This window comes from Trichomycterus rosablanca, chromosome 18 (assembly GCF_030014385.1).
Source record: "Trichomycterus rosablanca isolate fTriRos1 chromosome 18, fTriRos1.hap1, whole genome shotgun sequence".
NCBI classification, from domain to species: domain Eukaryota; kingdom Metazoa; phylum Chordata; class Actinopteri; order Siluriformes; family Trichomycteridae; genus Trichomycterus; species Trichomycterus rosablanca.
Window position 1 is genome coordinate 28,780,224 of NC_086005.1, and position 18,042 is coordinate 28,798,265.

The window sequence follows — 18,042 nt, forward strand, 5'->3', positions numbered from 1 at the left end:
CTGTACTGTACATCTGTATATGTATATATGATAAATAAAGGATATCTCTCTGTCACAGTACTGTAAGTCACTTTGGATAAAAAGTGTCTGCTAAATGCCACACATGTAATGTAATACATGGACAACAGGCAGTAATTGTATACCCACAATGTGTATCTGTATATACAATAAATTGGAATGAATAGAGAGACACTTCAGGTTTTTATTTAAAAGCTATAAATAGATTTTATTTCCAGTTCCCAGCCACTCCTCTTGACGTCACTGCTACTCGTTAACGCGTAGTCTCCGCGTTCCCGTGTGCGCGCCCCCGAGTCTCTCTCTCTCTCTCTCTCTCTCTCTCTCTCTCTCTCTCTCTCCCCGGTGCTGTACGGTGCTGCTTCACACCGGGAATGATCAGCAGTGATGATGGCGGCCTGTGTGAGTGAGGAGCGAGCGTACCGGCGCTTCCTCGAGCTCTACCTGCGCGAGATGCGCCCGCCGCTGCCCGAGGACGCACCGGTGCCCGCGCGCCCCTTATTCGAGCGCGTGTCCGAGGACGAGGTGGAGGGAGAGAGCCTGGACCTGTGTCTGCAACACCTGTGCAAATAGTTAAGTACCGACCTGCCGACCCAGCATGCATTGCTCTGTTATCTGTCTCAATATAAATATGATAAATGTACCTGTCTGCTACACCTGTTTTAATGAAGTACCGACCTGCCTACCCAGCATGCATTTCTGTTTTTTTAGAACTTAATGTACATGACTGCATCTGTACAGCAAACATATTTTTTCATATATTTATATACCTGTCTGCAACACCTTTGCAGATACCCAGCATGCATTGCTCTTATGATTATATTAATAACAGATCTGTACCAGCTTCTGTATCACCTGTGTAAGCGACACCTGTACTAATACCCAGCATGCTTTTCTCTCCTGCCCACTGCCACAGCTGTAGATCTGTAGATGTGTAACACAGAATCGGTACCTGCCTACCCATCCTGCTTTGCTCTTTTATCTGTCAATATAATTATGATAAATGTACCTGTCTGCAACACCTGTTCACATTAAGTACCGACCTGCCTACCCAGCATGCATTTCTCTATTTCTTAGAACATAATGTGAATGACTGCATCTGTAAACCAAATTATTGCATTACTTTCATGCATTACCTGTATGACACCTGTACTAATACCCAGCATGCTGTGCTCTCCTGCGCACCGCGACGGTTGTAGATCTGTAGATGCGTAACACAGAATCAGTACCTGCTTAGTGCTTACCCATCATGCACTGTGTCATTTATAATGTTGATTTGAATGGACGTGATTTCACAGACCTGGTGTAGTTCGTTTATAATCGGTTTATTACTTCACTCGTGCGAGTTAAAGGTGCGTCGTGCAGAATCCGTTCTCTTTATGACCCCACAGAGCTGGCTGGTTAGTCGGGGAGTCCACCATGTTTACATGTAAGAAATCTAGGCTTATTAAGAGTGTTTATAATGCGACTGACAGGGGGGATGTGAACACAGGAGGAATGCTGATTGGCTTCTGTAAATGTCCTGTAGGTGCGAGTGAGAATCTGTGAAAGTCTGGGAGTGATTTTCATCATTTGGACGTTCAAGCACTAAAGCACCGTTAGAATCGTTTTTTTTTCTTCCTATTTCTCCCAATTAAATGAATAATTACTTAAAATCTATTTGTGATTCTCGTGCCCGTGCCACTACGTCTTTTCACCTGCCAGTGGCAGAGCCTCAGAGAGTCGTACAGCGTACAGAGAGACACGTTGTGAACTCCCACGTTGTAAATACGCAACACTAGTGCAGGTAGAGGTGCAGCAGAGACCGCAATCACGCACCAGCAGTGAAACCCCAGTTGTACCTGTTTGGTGCTCAGCCAGGTTGATAGCACTGCCTGGGATTCAAAACTCATATAAAGACGTATAAACCAGGAGGTCGTTGACAGATGATCACATTCAGGATGGTGCATGTAATGATTAATAACATGAGTAGTTGACTGATTTTTTAAACATTGTAGGTGATGATAATAATGATCAGTGTTGATAAAGCACCTTCTGTACCTGTAATTTTCTTAAATAGAGGATCATTAAGAAACATCAGCACCTGCTCAAAGGGTAAATGATTTGTACTTGTCAGATAGAACGATTGTTTTTTATAGACGATTTCAGTAAATCAGGATATTTAACTGATTAATCAATATAATCAAAGCTTAATAATTATTAGTAATATATTGATGATTGTATTTTTACAGCCACGAACATCTAATCGATCATTTATAACTCTGCTGTTCCTGATTTTGCTTCTGATCTCTGTGTTGTGTGGAAAACCACCCGAGAAGCAGCTCTGGTGAACGGAGGCGCAGTCCCCCCCTCCATCCCTGTAATTCAAGGTGCCCTGGTGGTAGATCCCCATTTTTGCGTCGTACGACGTCACCGTTTGCGTTGTATCCTCCTCCCGAGCACGATTCATGAGAAATGTGCAGGACAGAGTGAGAGACCCACGGAGAGCAGAAGCTCATCCTGTCTGCAGCGATGTGGGGAGAAAACGGTGCAGAAAACACGCAGCACGTTTACGAAGCCCGGACACGCTCAGTATCACTCAGTATTACTGTTCTGTGTGTGTGTTTGTGTGTGTGTAAGAGTGAGTGATAGAGTGTGTGTGGGCGTGGATTGAACTCGTTATGGGGACAGAATGTTTTTATAATGGTAGGAATACGTGACTGATTTGACCTTGTGAGGAAGCCTGGCTGCTCTGTGTTAGAAATTGTGCTTTTTATTACATAATGCAGTCGACAACATGCTGCAAGAAACCACACACACAGTAATTATCAGCTGAATCCCAAATACCTGCTTGTCTGCCTTTATAAAGACACTTAAATGATATTAAATATATAAAATGCAGCTTCACCATTTATTTCCAATATAAACTGATAAATTCACGTCATCTCATCAACCTATACAGTCAATCCAGTCAACAGTGTATGGTTAAAGCTCTGGGTTATCAATCAATCCAAGCTTTACCATGCAAACACTGTTGGGCCCTTGAGCAAGGCCCCTAATCCCATTCAGCTCAAGGTGCTGGGATACACAAAAAAAGAATTACATTGTACTATGCACGTGTATGTATATATAACATATGAAGGTTTTTCTGTTCTATTCTACCCGATCAATTCATCCATTTGCCCACGGCCACCCTTTCACTCACATATGCATAACATGCTGCATAATTATTAATTAGTCCACGTACCACACTGTCGTTAGGGATTCAGCCTCCCGCTCTCTGAATGGAAACCTCACCGGGTCTGAATGAACGCTCCCTGTTTGGTGGGGCACGTGTCCAGCAGGGAGCCACCAGGGACGGTTTGTGCACTCATAACTGATGGTATAAAACAGTATAGTGCTTTTATAGTGCTCTGTGTGTTCAGTAAGTAGCCAGTAGGGACCGGGTCTCTGTTGCGAGCGCTGTATTGGAGCTAAATTAAATTTACGAGGAGGTTCTGGTTCACAGCAGCTCTGTGTGTGTGTGTGTAATGAGATCAGTGTTATTGGGCAGGAAAAGTGAAGTGAATGATGGTGGTAATTAAAAACATCCAGTGTTTATGAACTACTAATGAATGATTAATAAACAAATCTGCTGTTCTATAACGGAACTGTTCATTAGAGCTTCTTTAACATTTTGTCTATTTTGGGCGGCACGTTGGCTAGGTCGCCTCACATCAAGGTGCTGGGTTTGATTCCTGGTTTATTCAGAGACATGCAGTCAGGTTAAGTGGTGACACTAAAAGTCCCCCTAGGTGTGTGTGTGTGTGTGTGTGTGTGTGTTTGCCCTGTGATGGACTCGCGACCTGTCTTTTGTGTTTCCTACTTTTCGTCCGACTGTGATTCTGACCAGGATAAAGCGGAGAAACGAGTTAAACCTGGACCACACCGCTGCAGATTTGTTGTAGATGTTTTAAACTTATTAACTTACAAGGAGTTTTATTATTATTGATGTTTCCTGAACTCTTTATCCCTCTATCAGTATTCTGAACACATCTTTATTATAATGAATGGTTTAGATTTATAGAAGGGTACGAAGTTAAAAGTCATTGTGTGTGTAAAATGTGAAGATGTTTCCTCTGGAAGTAGATTTTATTAAAAAAGGAACTCAAATGGATGAACACTGGTTTCCTTTCACTGCAACGTTCGGCACAATTGGAGGTTCAGTTTGTACTTAAATGTTTGCTGGATGTTGGTTTTACATGTACATTTTTAGCATTTAGGAGACGCTTTTATCCAAAGTGAATTACAGTACTGTGACAGTCCACAGTCTGAGCAATTGAAGGATAAGGGTCCAACAGTGGCAACCTGGCAGTGGTGGGGCTTGAACCAGCGACCTTTCGATTACTAGTCCAGTACCTTAACTGCTAGGCTACAGCTGCCTTTTTCTCTCTATAAGAACACTATATAGGCGGTGGAATACGTTTTTACACCCTACATAGTGCACTATAAGAGCAGTTTAGGACACAGTGGTGTTTATGAAGTATTTATTACACACATCATGTTGACCGTACTGGACTGTATTTAGTTTGTTGTGCTCGTTGCTGTTTCTGTTGGATCAGTAAAGTAAAACAGGTTTTGGGACCGTGTTCCTTGTTCTTTAAAGCGAGGGAGGACCGAGGATTTTCCTTCCGCCTGATGCTGCGGCTCCGTCCGTAATGATTCAGCTTAACGTGTGATTATTTTGTCTCTGGGTTGAAGATCTAATAATAGAGCACAGAGCGAGGTGGAGATCCCCTTTATTCTCGAACCCACCCGAGCATTCGCACCACCAGCGCCGTGTGTGTGTGTGAAGGCAGATGGAGATCATGAAATGAGTAACGATGATCTGTACGTGTTGTACGTTTGTGACAGCACCGTCAGCTTTCGGTGGCGGTGTGTTGGTCTGATTTCACGGCGGTGCGGCGAATGCCTTCGGATCAGCGTTCTGATGATGGTGGTGCTAACGAGGCTTTCATTTAAAACATTTCAGGGTTGGATTCTGATTTCTCCTGAAGCTTTCGTGTTCAGATGTAATACAGCTTGTGTTGTGCTATAAACAGCCCGTGGGTGGGTGGGAGGGAGGGAGGTACGGGGTGACACTTTCTCCTTCCACCGAGAGCCGTGGGGAGTCCTGACACACGCTAATGGAGAACGGAGACCTCTTCCTAAAGCTCATTATAGCTCCTGTCTCCCACAGCTGTAAACCCAGCACTGAGGGGCATCACACCTTCACCACATCCCTCCATCAGCAAACACACAGAGCTGGAGGAGTGGTGCATCTATTTTGAACCGTCTTTTATGGTTTCGTTCCAGAATTTCATATTGAAGTTCCACCAGTGGTTCTTGTACCTCTGTTTAGGAACCGCTGGAAGTTTTGGGTGGAATGTTGGAGGTTTATCGCCCGACCAGCATTTGTTATTTATTAGTAATTGATAAATATAACAGGGAAAAGGGGCCACGCTGATTCTTAAGGGGTGGACCAGTGGAGATTATACATTTTGTTCTTGATGTATATCTAAACGAAGTCATTATGGTTTTTAACAGAATGGGTTTTAACCGTCACACACTAATGACCTCGTGGGATTTTCTCCGGCTGGATCAGAATTAAATCCCACTGAGAACTCCCTCATTAGGGAACAGGAAGTGTAAATGGCGCCGTTGTTCTCGGCTAAACCACCACGGGCGTTTTGAATAAATGTCACATTAGGCTGAACTTCCCGGTTTAATAGCGTGACTGTTGTATCATCGCTCGGCTTTCTAGCAGGAATAGCTGTCAATCAGGACAGTTTGATGATGTATGTGGGTATTCTCCACCAGAGAGCCTCGATTTACCCGGGAATACAAGGGTAACATTTGTTTTAAAATCCCCAAACTGAGCTTCATAAATGCATCTCCCATGCAGGACCTAAAAGAGGAAACTACAATCTTACATTTATTACTAGAGCTGCTTTGTTGAAGTAGATTCTTATTGGTAGAAGAGCTAACCATGGTGGTTTACCAGCTAAGATCTAATACAATAATACCCAACCCACTATACGCTGTTTCATTAAAAGGTAACAGCAGGTAAACAATCATAAAGCTACATTAGCTGCTTTAATTCTCTTACATATTGGAGCGTGTTATCTTTTATTAGTGCTGTGTTAGCTTAGCTGGAAATAACCAGCTCGGATAACCAGACATGATCATTTCCGGACATAAAACTGCCCTTCAGAAGCAGGTAAAACCAGAATAATATTATAACATGACACAGATTAGTTAAAATACTATGAATTTATGATCTTGGCTGCTTCTAACAGCTCATTTCTAGGAGACTTTATATAAATCACTCACATCTTTAAACCTTTTTTGCTGTTCCAGCCGTTACACTCTTTAAACAAGTTGTTTTTACTGAGCAATTTTATTATAAAACGTGAATCTGATTATCTACATTAGCTTTTCATATTAGTGTCATTGTGTCGTTGGTAGATTTAGTTTTTCCATCATCAAGAGGGTTCAGGTGTAAAACAGGATTTGTCTATGAGGCTAACGGGAGGGTTTTGTAGATAAAAACGTTCCTGTTCAAATTTGGCAGCGTTTTTTTGGCATCACATTAAAGCACGATGCCTATTGTAAAGCAGCTGCTCCCGAGAGGACCTTCCATCAAAAACATCTTTTATTTCTCACAAAGATACAGTATAAACTCAAACAGACCGGCTTCATACTTCTCATTTTAATACAGAATAGTTCCAGTGTTTAGAGTTTAGAGTCATTGAATTGCATTTTCTGTTCAGATTAGAACGTCAGACGAGGTGACAGAGAAGATGAGCATCATCATAACCTCACTGGTACGGAACGGTCATCGGTTTCGGATGTTTAATATCACACATCAACTGATTTTATTTTAAGCTGGTCATATTTCTGTAATTTGGTAGTGACACATGAACTCCTACAGGCTGTATCATCATTTAACACCATTTTTGAATGGTGATGAAATAAAATTCTACTATTCATCCAGTAACACACACATCAGGTCGTACTTGGTACTACAAACTCATCTACAAAAACTGAAAGTGTGAGGAGTAACCTGAAGGCGGTTACAACCACTGGAGCCAAAATTTAAAAAAAAGTATTTTATTCCTGATCCTGCTACACTTACCTGCTACAGAAATCAAATAAATATAGTGTGTATGTGGATTCTCTACTATGAGCTTGTGGGGCGTCTGATTCCAGTAAGATCAGCATGAATATGGGGTATTATTGAGTACTTTAATTTCTCATATCTTGGTACTTTAACAACATGTTGGAGAAACTTGAGCATCGGCGAGTTCACTTGATTTGTTATTCTCTGCTTGCTAAGCCTAGCAGACTCTTGTTGTCCCAAACACTGGATGGGTAAAGTGGTGTTTATTGAGTGTTGATGAGGCTTGATTTAGCTCGTTGACCCCCGAGTGCCGGAGGCTTCACTGCTCTGTGAATCCCACGACCCCCTCGGGCTTCCTTTCACTTCATCTGGGGGCAAAATAAACCCGGCCGAGCGCTCGCAATCAATACAGTTTGATTTCTCACACACTCGCACATCGACCCTCTGCTGCGGCCATGATTCTGGGACCTGTGTGTTACTGACTCTTAAATTCCCACTTCAAAGCTTTCAGAGAGGAAATGGACGCCGACTGAACTTGAGCTGGAGCTTCTCATGCTGCTGTTCGAATATTAAAGGTTTCAAGTAGCTTTTACAGTTTACACACGAGAATCTGCAAAGTTCAGAACCGGAGCTCAGAATCAGAAGTTCCTTTTTATTTTGCTTTAGAGTTTGTGGTAATCCATCTTACCCTACTGCACTTCAGTTAAAGCTTCAATAAATCGTTTTGGGGTGCTGGGAGATTTGGAGAGCGTTCTGTTAGGAATGTGTTAGCGCGTTCTCTTCTTTTACATGCCAAACTCCTGAGATAAAAATAATCAGAACCTCGTCTGAGTTACATAATTACCTCTGAACTGCGCTAAACACCGAGCGCTGTGCCGTGTGCTTCCACACTGAAGATGCCAGACCGTTATAAAACGGCTCCGTCACGGCCCATCCTGAGGGTTCCTGAGGTCGTCCTTCCCGCTGCGTTTCATTTGTTTAAAAGAGGTCCGTCACCTCGTCTCTCCGCCAGCACAGTAATTGAATGGAAATATGATTGAGTCGCTGCTTCTCAGCATCACACAGTAATTAGACTGAGTGGGTTTGGATGTCGGCTTCTTTCCATCCACTCTGCCATGTTCTCCTGCTGGTGTTGGGAGGGAGTGGGGTGTATTATCTGTGCAGGTTTGCCAGCTCAAATTTAGTCATCTTAATGTTTCATGAGGTAAAATGTATTAAAACATTGATGTCCACTTTAGATTTACAAATACGACCCAAGAGTCCAAACATACAGTCCTGTACTGGTCTCTATTTGATGCCACTATGGACGTCTGGACTTTCTTTAGACTTTCACCTTTGTCTGGAACTACGAGTTATTGCTCTTCCACTGCCCACTTCATCTTCCTGTTCTCCATATATCAGTAAACCCGCTCACTTCCATTCCCTCTCTCACTATCGTTCTCTATAAATCGTTGAGTCGAGCTTTTCTCAGCAGGTAAATGACTTGCATGGTAATCCCTTAATCACCAGGTCACTCCGGGATCACCACACAGGCTCTTCCAGCGCTGAATCTAAAACCTCTAACTAACCAGTCTTCAGGGTCCACTCCATCACCGGGCAGATTTAATTTAATGGCTGATTTCTGCCAGCCAGAACATCGTCCATTTAAAAGTCTCTTTGTATTAGCTCTGATGAGAGAACACTGGAGGTTTTTTGGCAGACAGCTCCAGGTTTTATTGTATCAGGTAATGTTTGTGCCAAAAAATGTCAAACGCTTTGTTCTGTACTTTATCAGAAATGCTTGCTGGTGGAAAACGTACTCACATTTACTTAAGCGCTTTTATTTATTGTGTTGTGAACACCGACCGGCCGTAAAGACCAAAAATCTCTTCCTGATTCAGCCATGATGGGATCGAAATGAAACGCTACAGGTTGCTAATAAAGTGGAGGAAATCTTAAAGAAATGAATGTTGATTGTTGTTTTCTGAAGGTTTTATAGGGTACAGCAGGTTTGTTTGGTCAAGGTTGATTCATTCATGTGGTTCTTATTGGATGCAATATTCAGTGCATGAAATCTCCAGCATTTAGTAAATGCACCGTCCAATCTGAATAGAATATGCCACAGATTCTTTTACTTTTTGCACAGTGCCTTTGTTACACAAGGCCAAGTGATGCTGTAGCCAGGAGTCCTGGAGAGTATAAGGTGTTCATGTCTTCCCTGTTGATTAGAATGACACTAAGCTAATCTGGCGAGTTCATTGCACCTTGTTCAGGTTGTTTACATCAGCTGCAGTTTAAAACAAGCAAGTTGGTCCATGTGTCTCAAAGGAAGCACGTGTTAGCCCTGAAATGTTTAGTTCGGTAGAGGAGAGAGTTTGAAGATGGGAATTGGCAGTGTCTAAATTTCAGGGAAGAGTCCAGTGTCCCCGATGTTCTGATGAACTATGGAAGACATTTTTGTGGCATGTGGAAGAAGCTTCGAGGCTTTACAGCAGAACTGATATAAACAGCAACTGTATGCAAACGACGCACCTTTGCCATGGTGATGTTTTGGTTCCCCAACATGGGCAAAGGAGAACGTAGCACCTTCGTTATGTTCACTGTATGGTAGGTGGGCAAAATAATAGCGGTTCCTGTGCACGAATCATATCAGGTGGTTGGTGCAGAGAAGCTTGTAGGATGTTTTTTTGTTTCTTGAATGTCACTCGTCCCATTTGGTCCTTCAGTTTCCTTTTGTTTGGTCATGAAATATCAGTTTGATGTAAAAAAAAATTTGCTTTTGTTTGTGGCTAAGAGAAACTCAGTCAAAGCTGTTAATGATTGTAGTTGATTTTCTGATAGAAAGTGAAAATTCATCTTTCTGTCAATAACAACAAATGAACATGAGAACACACATCAGAACTGGTAAATCAATCCAGATCTCGATCTGACTGGGTTGAACCAAAAGCCTTTGGTGAGAAATATTAGACCTGCTGGGGTTTATTTTGTGTGTGTGGGTTTTTATGGCTGTCTGAATGCCAGTGTGGCAAAACCAGTAGGTTCGTTTAATCCCAGTTAATCCAGACAGACGTCATTTCCAATCTGTTCCTCAAATGAAATGGAGTTTTTCCACTCACTCATCCTCTCTCTGGTTTAGACCTCCGTCTCTTACACTCCATCCCTCTCTCTCTTCCTGCTCTTTTTATAGCTCCGTCCTCGCTTGCTCTTATCGTCCCACGCCTAATGACGGGGTGGAGATGGTGGAGGTGGTGGGGGTGTCATGTTCTCTCCTGCAAATCAGATCTGCGTTTGATTGCACTTTGTGGTAAAGCGCAGTGATTAGAGACACAGCTTTAATGGAGTCATCCGAGGACAGAGTGGCGTTTCCTCATCATTTCATCACAACTGGTGTATATTTTGAGGTTAATTTGGGGGTTCCTCTGAAACCCTGAGATGTTGAGTGGTTCCTCTGAAACCCTGAGATGTTGAGTGGTTCCTCTGAAACACTGAGATGTTGAGTGGTTCCTCTGTAACACTGAGATGTTGAGTGGTTCCTCTGAAACCCTGAGATGTTGAGTGGTTCCTCTGAAACCCTGAGATGTTGAGTGGTTCCTCTGAAACCCTGAGATGTTGAGTGGTTCCTCTGAAACCCTGAGATGTTGAGTGGTTCCTCTGTAACCCTGAGATGTTGAGTGGTTCCTCTGTAACCCTGAGATGTTGAGTGGTTCCTCTGTAACCCTGAGCTGTTGAGTGGTTCCTCTGTCCGGCTTGTGTTTCTGTAAAACCTGCCCAGGTGCAATTTGGCCACATAACTGGTGGTGTGTCCATATACTTTAAGCCATAATTGTGGAGAGGTTAGTGGTTAGGGTTTAGTCAGGAAGGGTTTTGATGACGGAGATTGAGTGATATGAGATATTTTTGGGGAAAAATGGACACCTTCACAGTGACCTTGTTAAGGACTTGGAAAGTGGAGTAGACGCAGTGAGCCAGGCGGGTGACCTCCGTTTGTGGGTGTGTGTGTGTAGATCTGGAAGTGTGTAGATGCTGTTGAGCAATGACGACCTACATTCATCTGCTAAAGCTTCAGCTCCATCTGGATCTGCCACACACACACACACACACACACACTCACACAAACAGGCTATTTCTGCACTCGTTTCAAGGGTGTATTCAGATTGGGCCCTGATCCATGTTGACTTGCACAGACCCGGGTCGTCCACTCAGATTTAATAGCAATACAGTTTCTCATTCATTTTCACTGATCATGGTCACAGTAGGTCCAGCACCGCATTCAGGACAGGGACAGGGTCACTCATGGACAGAACTCAAGGAATGAACCCAGGTCACTAGGACCCATTTTTCCGATTTGAGCAGGTAAAAGAAGATGTAAAACTCCTGAAATCACACGATGTTCCGTTTAAATAAGATGAGATGTTTTTGAAGGACTTTGGAGGTTGACTATCTGGGTTAGCTTGTGCAAAAAACTTCTATGCACGCTGTGATCTCATTTTGTCCTGTGCTGTTCTGCAGCGTTGTTGTTTTTGTCCACGTATTGTGTCACACAGAGAGGATGGAGGTCCCTTTGGGATCCTGAAGTCTTCTTAAGGTTTCATCTTCGCATTTAGAAAGTAGATTCTTGCCATTGTTGATGTTCAGTGGCATGTAAAGATGTTGGAGATTATAAGTTGTTATAAGTTCTGTACAAATACATTTGATCTGACTTTTGTCCTTCACAGGTAGAAATTAGTTGAAGACCTAGACTCCAAAATAAGTGTTTTGTTTTATTGAAGTGTGTACTGGCACACACTGGGTCAGATTCCTCAATAAAGAAAGTTCTTAGACCTTCATCTAGGGCACAATTATGTCTACCTTTTGCAGATTAGGATTTCTGGAACTCACTGCTGTAGACAATCCTGAGGTTTGTGTTCGCATCTTGCTGAAATGGCTAAGCCACACCTCTATGGCTAAATGGCTAAAGCCACACCTCTTTGAAGGCTCATCACCTGGAAGGTAAACAAATAACTGAATAATTATGTTCCTTTGCCACAAGACTGGACTTCAGAACCCTTCTAAAGTAAAAAAATTAAGTCTGTTAAATTAGTTTAGACATCTCACAAGGACGCCCCAGTCGATCCATTCTGGATCTGTTCTAGACCACAGAGCAGGTCTTGGGAAGGCCTGGGGATCCCCAAGGAAAAGCAGGAATAGAAACGTCCGGGCTGATGTGCTCAGACCGAGAACAGCGTATGGAAGACGACATGAGAGAGAATGCATTATTGACGGCGAGCGACCTGCATATTTAATGACGCGGCTCTGCTCCTGCTTCACCATGCAGATGTTTACAGCACACAAAGCCATTTCTGCTCTTCTAAAAATACAAGATCGTTTCCCTCTACTGTGTACGTGTGTGTAAGTGTTGTTGAGCGGTGTTGATGTTGTGGGTGTGAATTTGATCAGAGTTTCACATTTCACCAAGTCCTACAGTGGTGCAGTGTGTGTTGTGTATCACCAAAACAAATTCTTCGACTATATGTACCATACCGGCAAAATAAAAGTGATTCTGATTCTGAATTTTGCATTGAAAACTTCAAATGAAGCAGCTAAAGTTTTGCCCAGTCGTTTGATTCGCTAATTCAAATTCTGTGACATGCAGTGTAACGTCTAATTCAACACGAATTGTCAATATTATTATTATGTAATAAATATTTAATGGAGATACAAACGGTAGGTAAATTAGTTAATAATGTGTTAATGTCTTTTATGTTTGTGCTTTTTATTGTTTACATGGGCTGTGTTAGCCTTGTTGTCAACAGACTTCTAACTTTTTGTGTAAGTAGATCCTCTTCCGTTGGGAATAGAACCTTGAAGTATTTTCTGAGAGCGTCTCTACTCATGTTTGGGAACTTTGGTGTTTATCAGTGTGATATCTTTCACCTCGCCTGATGAGGTTCCCTGATGGAGTGATTTTGAGTGCAGGAACCGAGTTTAAAACGGCGCGATTTTATGATTAGGCTTCGTTTTCTGTCCGTCTGTTCATCCAAAGTCTGAAGGAACTAGCGATGAGTTCACAGCAGACCGAGAAGTCGAACATGAGAAGTGTGTGTGTGTGTGTGTGATGGGGAAATCGTGTACCCGTTCGAGCCGCCTCCGCTTGGCCTTCAGCTGTTGGCGCTGAGGGGTGGGGGGGTGGTGGTGGTGGTGATGGTGGGGGGGTTGCGGTACAATGTGAGGGCTGAGTCATAATGAGCACTATGCTGACGGATTGCGACGCCCTGAGGTTCCTCGATTAGCTGGTGTTCCTCTTTTTAGGTGAAACACTGCGACTCTTGAGTCACGCCTGAATAATCAGGACCCCGGATCGCTCTGACTCATCACATCAGTGCTAACTTGGGGCTTACTGTGCAGTTTTTGGGGTCTTCTGGGCTCACGCTCTTCATCTCAAGGATGTTTTTGCTTACCAGGTCCTCATGGGATCAGAAAAACATCTTCAGCATCTTGTATCTCAGAACAATTAAATAACTTCAGCAGTTCAGATGATTTATCTGCTGGTGCAGAAATTCTATAACGTCAATAAAATTCATGGCATCACCTCCATGTTCCTCATGTCCATGAAAATACGGCTTGTTTGACTCCAATCAAACAGTGGACGGTGAACAGTTGACTTTTGGCAAGGTCAGTCAGAAGGTCAGATTCTGGAAGATGGGTGAGACTATCCTCAGTTGAGCAAGCTTCACATCTGCGTAGGCTTTGAAGCTTTGTTACCTTTGTTTCTGACCACAGTGCAGTCCTGTGGTGATGGTCCATCTTTATCGTCCTGTCGTGCACTTATTACCCAGAATTCCTGATCTACTGGTGGGTTTCTTCTCAGCAGTTTGGTGTTAATTGAATGTGCAGCTCCACTAACCCACGTTCCATCACTTACATAATCACGCTGTGGAGGTGTCGAGCCTCGTAATCTCTTTTACACTCGGCTGATTAATCTGTAAACGTCGAGGCCTGAAGATCATGATTGTAACACTGCAGCTGCTGCTTTCTTCAGGACTTCATCACAGACGTGATGGTGGTGGGGTCGCTACTGGTCAGATCTGAGAGATTAGGGTTTTAATCCCGGTGTGTAAAACGGTGAGAGAATTGAGTTCAATCATAGTGTGAAATTTGCTGCTCTTGGGAAAAAGCAATTCTGCTCTTCTAAAAAACTGCGGTAAAACTGAGGAAAATGTACTTTTAAATGTTGTGCCATCTTGAATATAATTTCCTCCCTCGTTGCACCCAATTCGGATGTGCTTAATTCCCTTGTGCACTCTGCTGCTGTCTTTTACGCTCGTCTTCCTTTACATGTAAATCCAGCCGCCCCATCTTTACACTAACCAGCAATAGATTCTCACCACCAGCAGCAGTGGTTAACTCAGTAGAGATCCCTCCCTCAGGCACGGCCGATTGTGTCTAGTGGACCCCTGGCCAGGTCGATAGCATAGCTAAGTTTTGAGTCAAGATCTCAGAGGCGATGGGCTGGCGCATTAGATGGCTGAGCCACGAAGCGCCCAGTATTGTCAATTTGAAGCATGAACATGATCTGATGCACAACTGTTCCCCCCAATATGAAGTATATTAAGGGAAACGAGAAGCTGCATAAAGACTGATTTGTTTGTCAGCATTTGTGGCTATTTTACAGTCAGTAGACGTGTGGAACACTTCAACTAAAGCTGTGACGAGCATCACAAAGATCACAGTTTCCACAGAGACGTCCTTGAGCAAGTTGGCGTTATGAAAAGCCAGTGAGCATTCCAGCGCACCCTTTAAAGTGGCCTTGACCTGCTCCAGAAACACTTCTCATGAGTGCAGGCGACCTGATGGAGCAACAGCGGCGAAATTAGAACCAAAAACAACCTGAAACACTTTTCTGAAGTTTTCTTCTGAAGTGCAGCCAATAGAATTTCTCATCTGTCCTGTTCCCTAACATGCTCTATTGTTTCCTTCTTCATCAGGTTCCCTACGCCTACCTCTCAGGATGGTATAGGGAATGGAACGATGCTGGGCACCCAGGGGTGTAAGAAACAAGACAGGAATGTAGGGAACATAATGGATGTAGGAAACCTGAAGGAACATAATGATGTAGGAAATTTGATGAGTGTGGAGAACTTGAGGGCGTATGAAACAGGACAGAAGGTGCAGAGCACATGATGGATGTTGTAGGAAACAGGATAGAAGATGTAGGGAAGTGGACACCATATGGAACTGGAGGGTGTGAGGAACTTGGTGGTGTAGGAAACAGTAGAGAAGTTGTTTGGAAGGGCACTGTAGAGGACGATAAGTGGACAGCATGTGGAATGGGAAGGTGCGAGGAACTTGGTGGTGCAGGAAACAGTAGAGTTGTTTGGAAGGGCGCTGTAGAGGACGAGAAGTGGACAGCTTATGCAACGGGAGGGTGTGAGGAACTTGGTGGTGCAGGGAACAGGACGGACTGTGCTGTAGCCCACATTACTGTCCTCCTTGTCCCAATTGGGTCATCATTTCTTAAAAAAGAATGCTTGGTTCTCTTCCACCCACACACTTACTCAGTGCTTTCGTCATTGTGGCAGCAGGGGAAGGTCCCAGCCTGTTATAGCAGCCTCAAAGTGAGGTGTTTTTTGGTTTTAAGGAATGATGGCCTGAAAAGAGCCCTAACCTCAAGGCCACTGAACACCTTTAGGAGGAATTGGAATGTCCGTTGTGAGCCATGCCAACATCAGTGCCTCTGTTATAGCTGCAAAGAGGAGAGAATTCATACTAATTGGTGGTTGGTTTTGGAATTGGATGTCCAACAAGCTTATTCTGAGACTCAGGGGTCTTGTTTAATGATTAATTTCAAAAATAATCCCTGAACGTCAAGCAGAATTAACATTCCTGTCTGTTTATAGTAAACGCGCTGCAGTATTGATTAGCACGTAGAGTAATCGATGGAGACGGTCGGTGCGTACACCGGGATTCCCAGCAGTGACGTGCCGAAGCTGCTGCCGCTTTCCATAATGTGGTGAAAAGAGAAATTTGGTTGGCAAATGCACCACAGGGACACAAATACACCAGACGTGGGCCGATCAGATGCGCCGTACTCCAGTGTGTGAGGTTAAACAGATCTACAGAGCCAAGATTTGACATTTTTGGTCGGCTGGTGGAAACCCACAGCTTAAAAAAATGTTGCTGAGTGGCACCTTATGTACCAGCTGTGCCATCCCTTAGCAAACTGGACATGGGATTGATTAGATTTTAGTTGTTTGATGTATTTTATTTGGTCGTTTGTCCGTTTGCCTCCTCGGTCTGTCTGTGAAGGTTTTTTTTTTTACAGTTGATGGTATGCAAAGTCTGTAGAGGTGAGTTACGTCAGCACTGATACAGAACTGGTTCGCAAAAAGAGTGGAAGGGATGACGTCTTACACCCCCCCCCCCCCCCCCCCCCCCCCCCCCATCGCCCCAGCGTGCTGAGAACGTTCTCAACCTGCAAAGAACGTTATTCTGAGATGCACTTTAGGGAATGCTGGGGGGGAAGCGTGGTTTCATTCAGGTCCTTTAACGAGACAGACAAGGACATAGGTTGTGAATAGAATGGCAGGAAACTGGAGTAATCCTAAACAGGTCTACAGTCATGCTGGAAAACGGAAAGAGCCTTCCCTAAACTCTTGCTTTATATAATGAATGTATTACTCCTGTTAGCAACTGTTGTGGCTGAAACACATGCATTCAGTAATATAGAGGGTGTCCCAATACTTTTGTCCATACAGTGTACATGCACACACACACACACACACACAATATTCCACCTTAGATGCAAGACACAAGATTTTCCTTTAAAGGAGACAAGTCAGTGTGTGTATCTGAGTGTGTATCTGAGTGTGTGTGTGTGTGTGTGTGTGTGTATCCCAGGCTTCCCGCTGTACTCTCTCTCTCTCTAATTCCTGTGCTTGCCTGTTGCTCAATAAATCCAGCGTTCCTATTGGCTAAGCTCAAATAGCTCAACCAATTAGGACTCCACACCTCGACTCTCCTCCTCTGCAGGTTGCGACGAGCGTGTGTGTGTGTGTGTGTGTGTGTGTGTGTGTGCGTGTGCATGTAATGAGTCTATGAATGGAAATGCGGAGGAGCATCCCAGAATGCAACAGCACTTTGCGTGTCCGTCATCTCATTTGCAGAGACCATGGCTGTCTAAAACCGAGCGCTCTGCACGCTGTAATCTCACATCCTGCACTTCTGCACTTCTCAGGGTTCTCAGAGTCCATACAGATTATAATCAGCGTCCTCATAATTAGATGTAATCCAATAACTGCTCAAAACGAGTCTTCCACAAATTAAAAGCTGTTAAAACATGGCGACACTAATTGAGCTCACAGATCTGATGATCTTAGGCTTCCGTGTCTTTACAGTTTAATTACAGTGAGTATCTGTGTTAGTGTTAAATCTGGCAACCCTACATGTGTGCTGTATCATTAAAATGTGCTAATAGATGTGCATGGAGTGAGGTGATGTGTGTGTGTTCTCGACATGTAGAGCATGCTGTCATTGAAGTGTCCTTGAGACACAGTGCTTCAGTTAACTGCTCTACAACTCACACTTACAAAGTGTGTATCTGTAGGTTTGTGTATGAGTGTGTATATGTGTAAATGTATTTGTGTGTGTTGGTACGTGCATGCACATCTTTGTGTACTGGTGTGCATTAATTTAAGTGTGTGTATGGGAGTGTTTACGCATGATTGTGTGTCAGAATTAGTGTGTATGCGTGTATGAGTGTAGGTGTGTTTGTATGTGCATTATTGTGTGTCTATATTGGTGTGTATTAGTGAGTGTGTATGAGCGTATGTGTGCATTATTGTGTGTATATTAGTGTGTGTATGTATATGTTTGTATAAGTGTGTGCATTATTATGTGTTTATATTGGTGTGTGTATTAGTGTTAGTATGTGTGTCTGTATGTACAAGAGT

At 43.5% G+C, this 18,042-nt stretch overlaps 1 protein-coding gene across 1 annotated transcript in view; it reads left to right on the forward strand.

Moving 5' to 3' along the window:
- The first annotated feature begins 395 nt into the window (after positions 1 to 395).
- The window catches only part of ppm1e (protein phosphatase, Mg2+/Mn2+ dependent, 1E), a 30,655-nt gene continuing 13,008 nt past the window's right edge, over positions 396 to 18,042 (forward strand). The window contains exon 1 of the mRNA XM_063014369.1: positions 396 to 587. Coding sequence (XP_062870439.1) covers positions 403 to 587 — 185 coding nt within the window. The 5' untranslated portion in view covers positions 396 to 402. The remainder of the gene's footprint in view (positions 588 to 18,042) is intronic.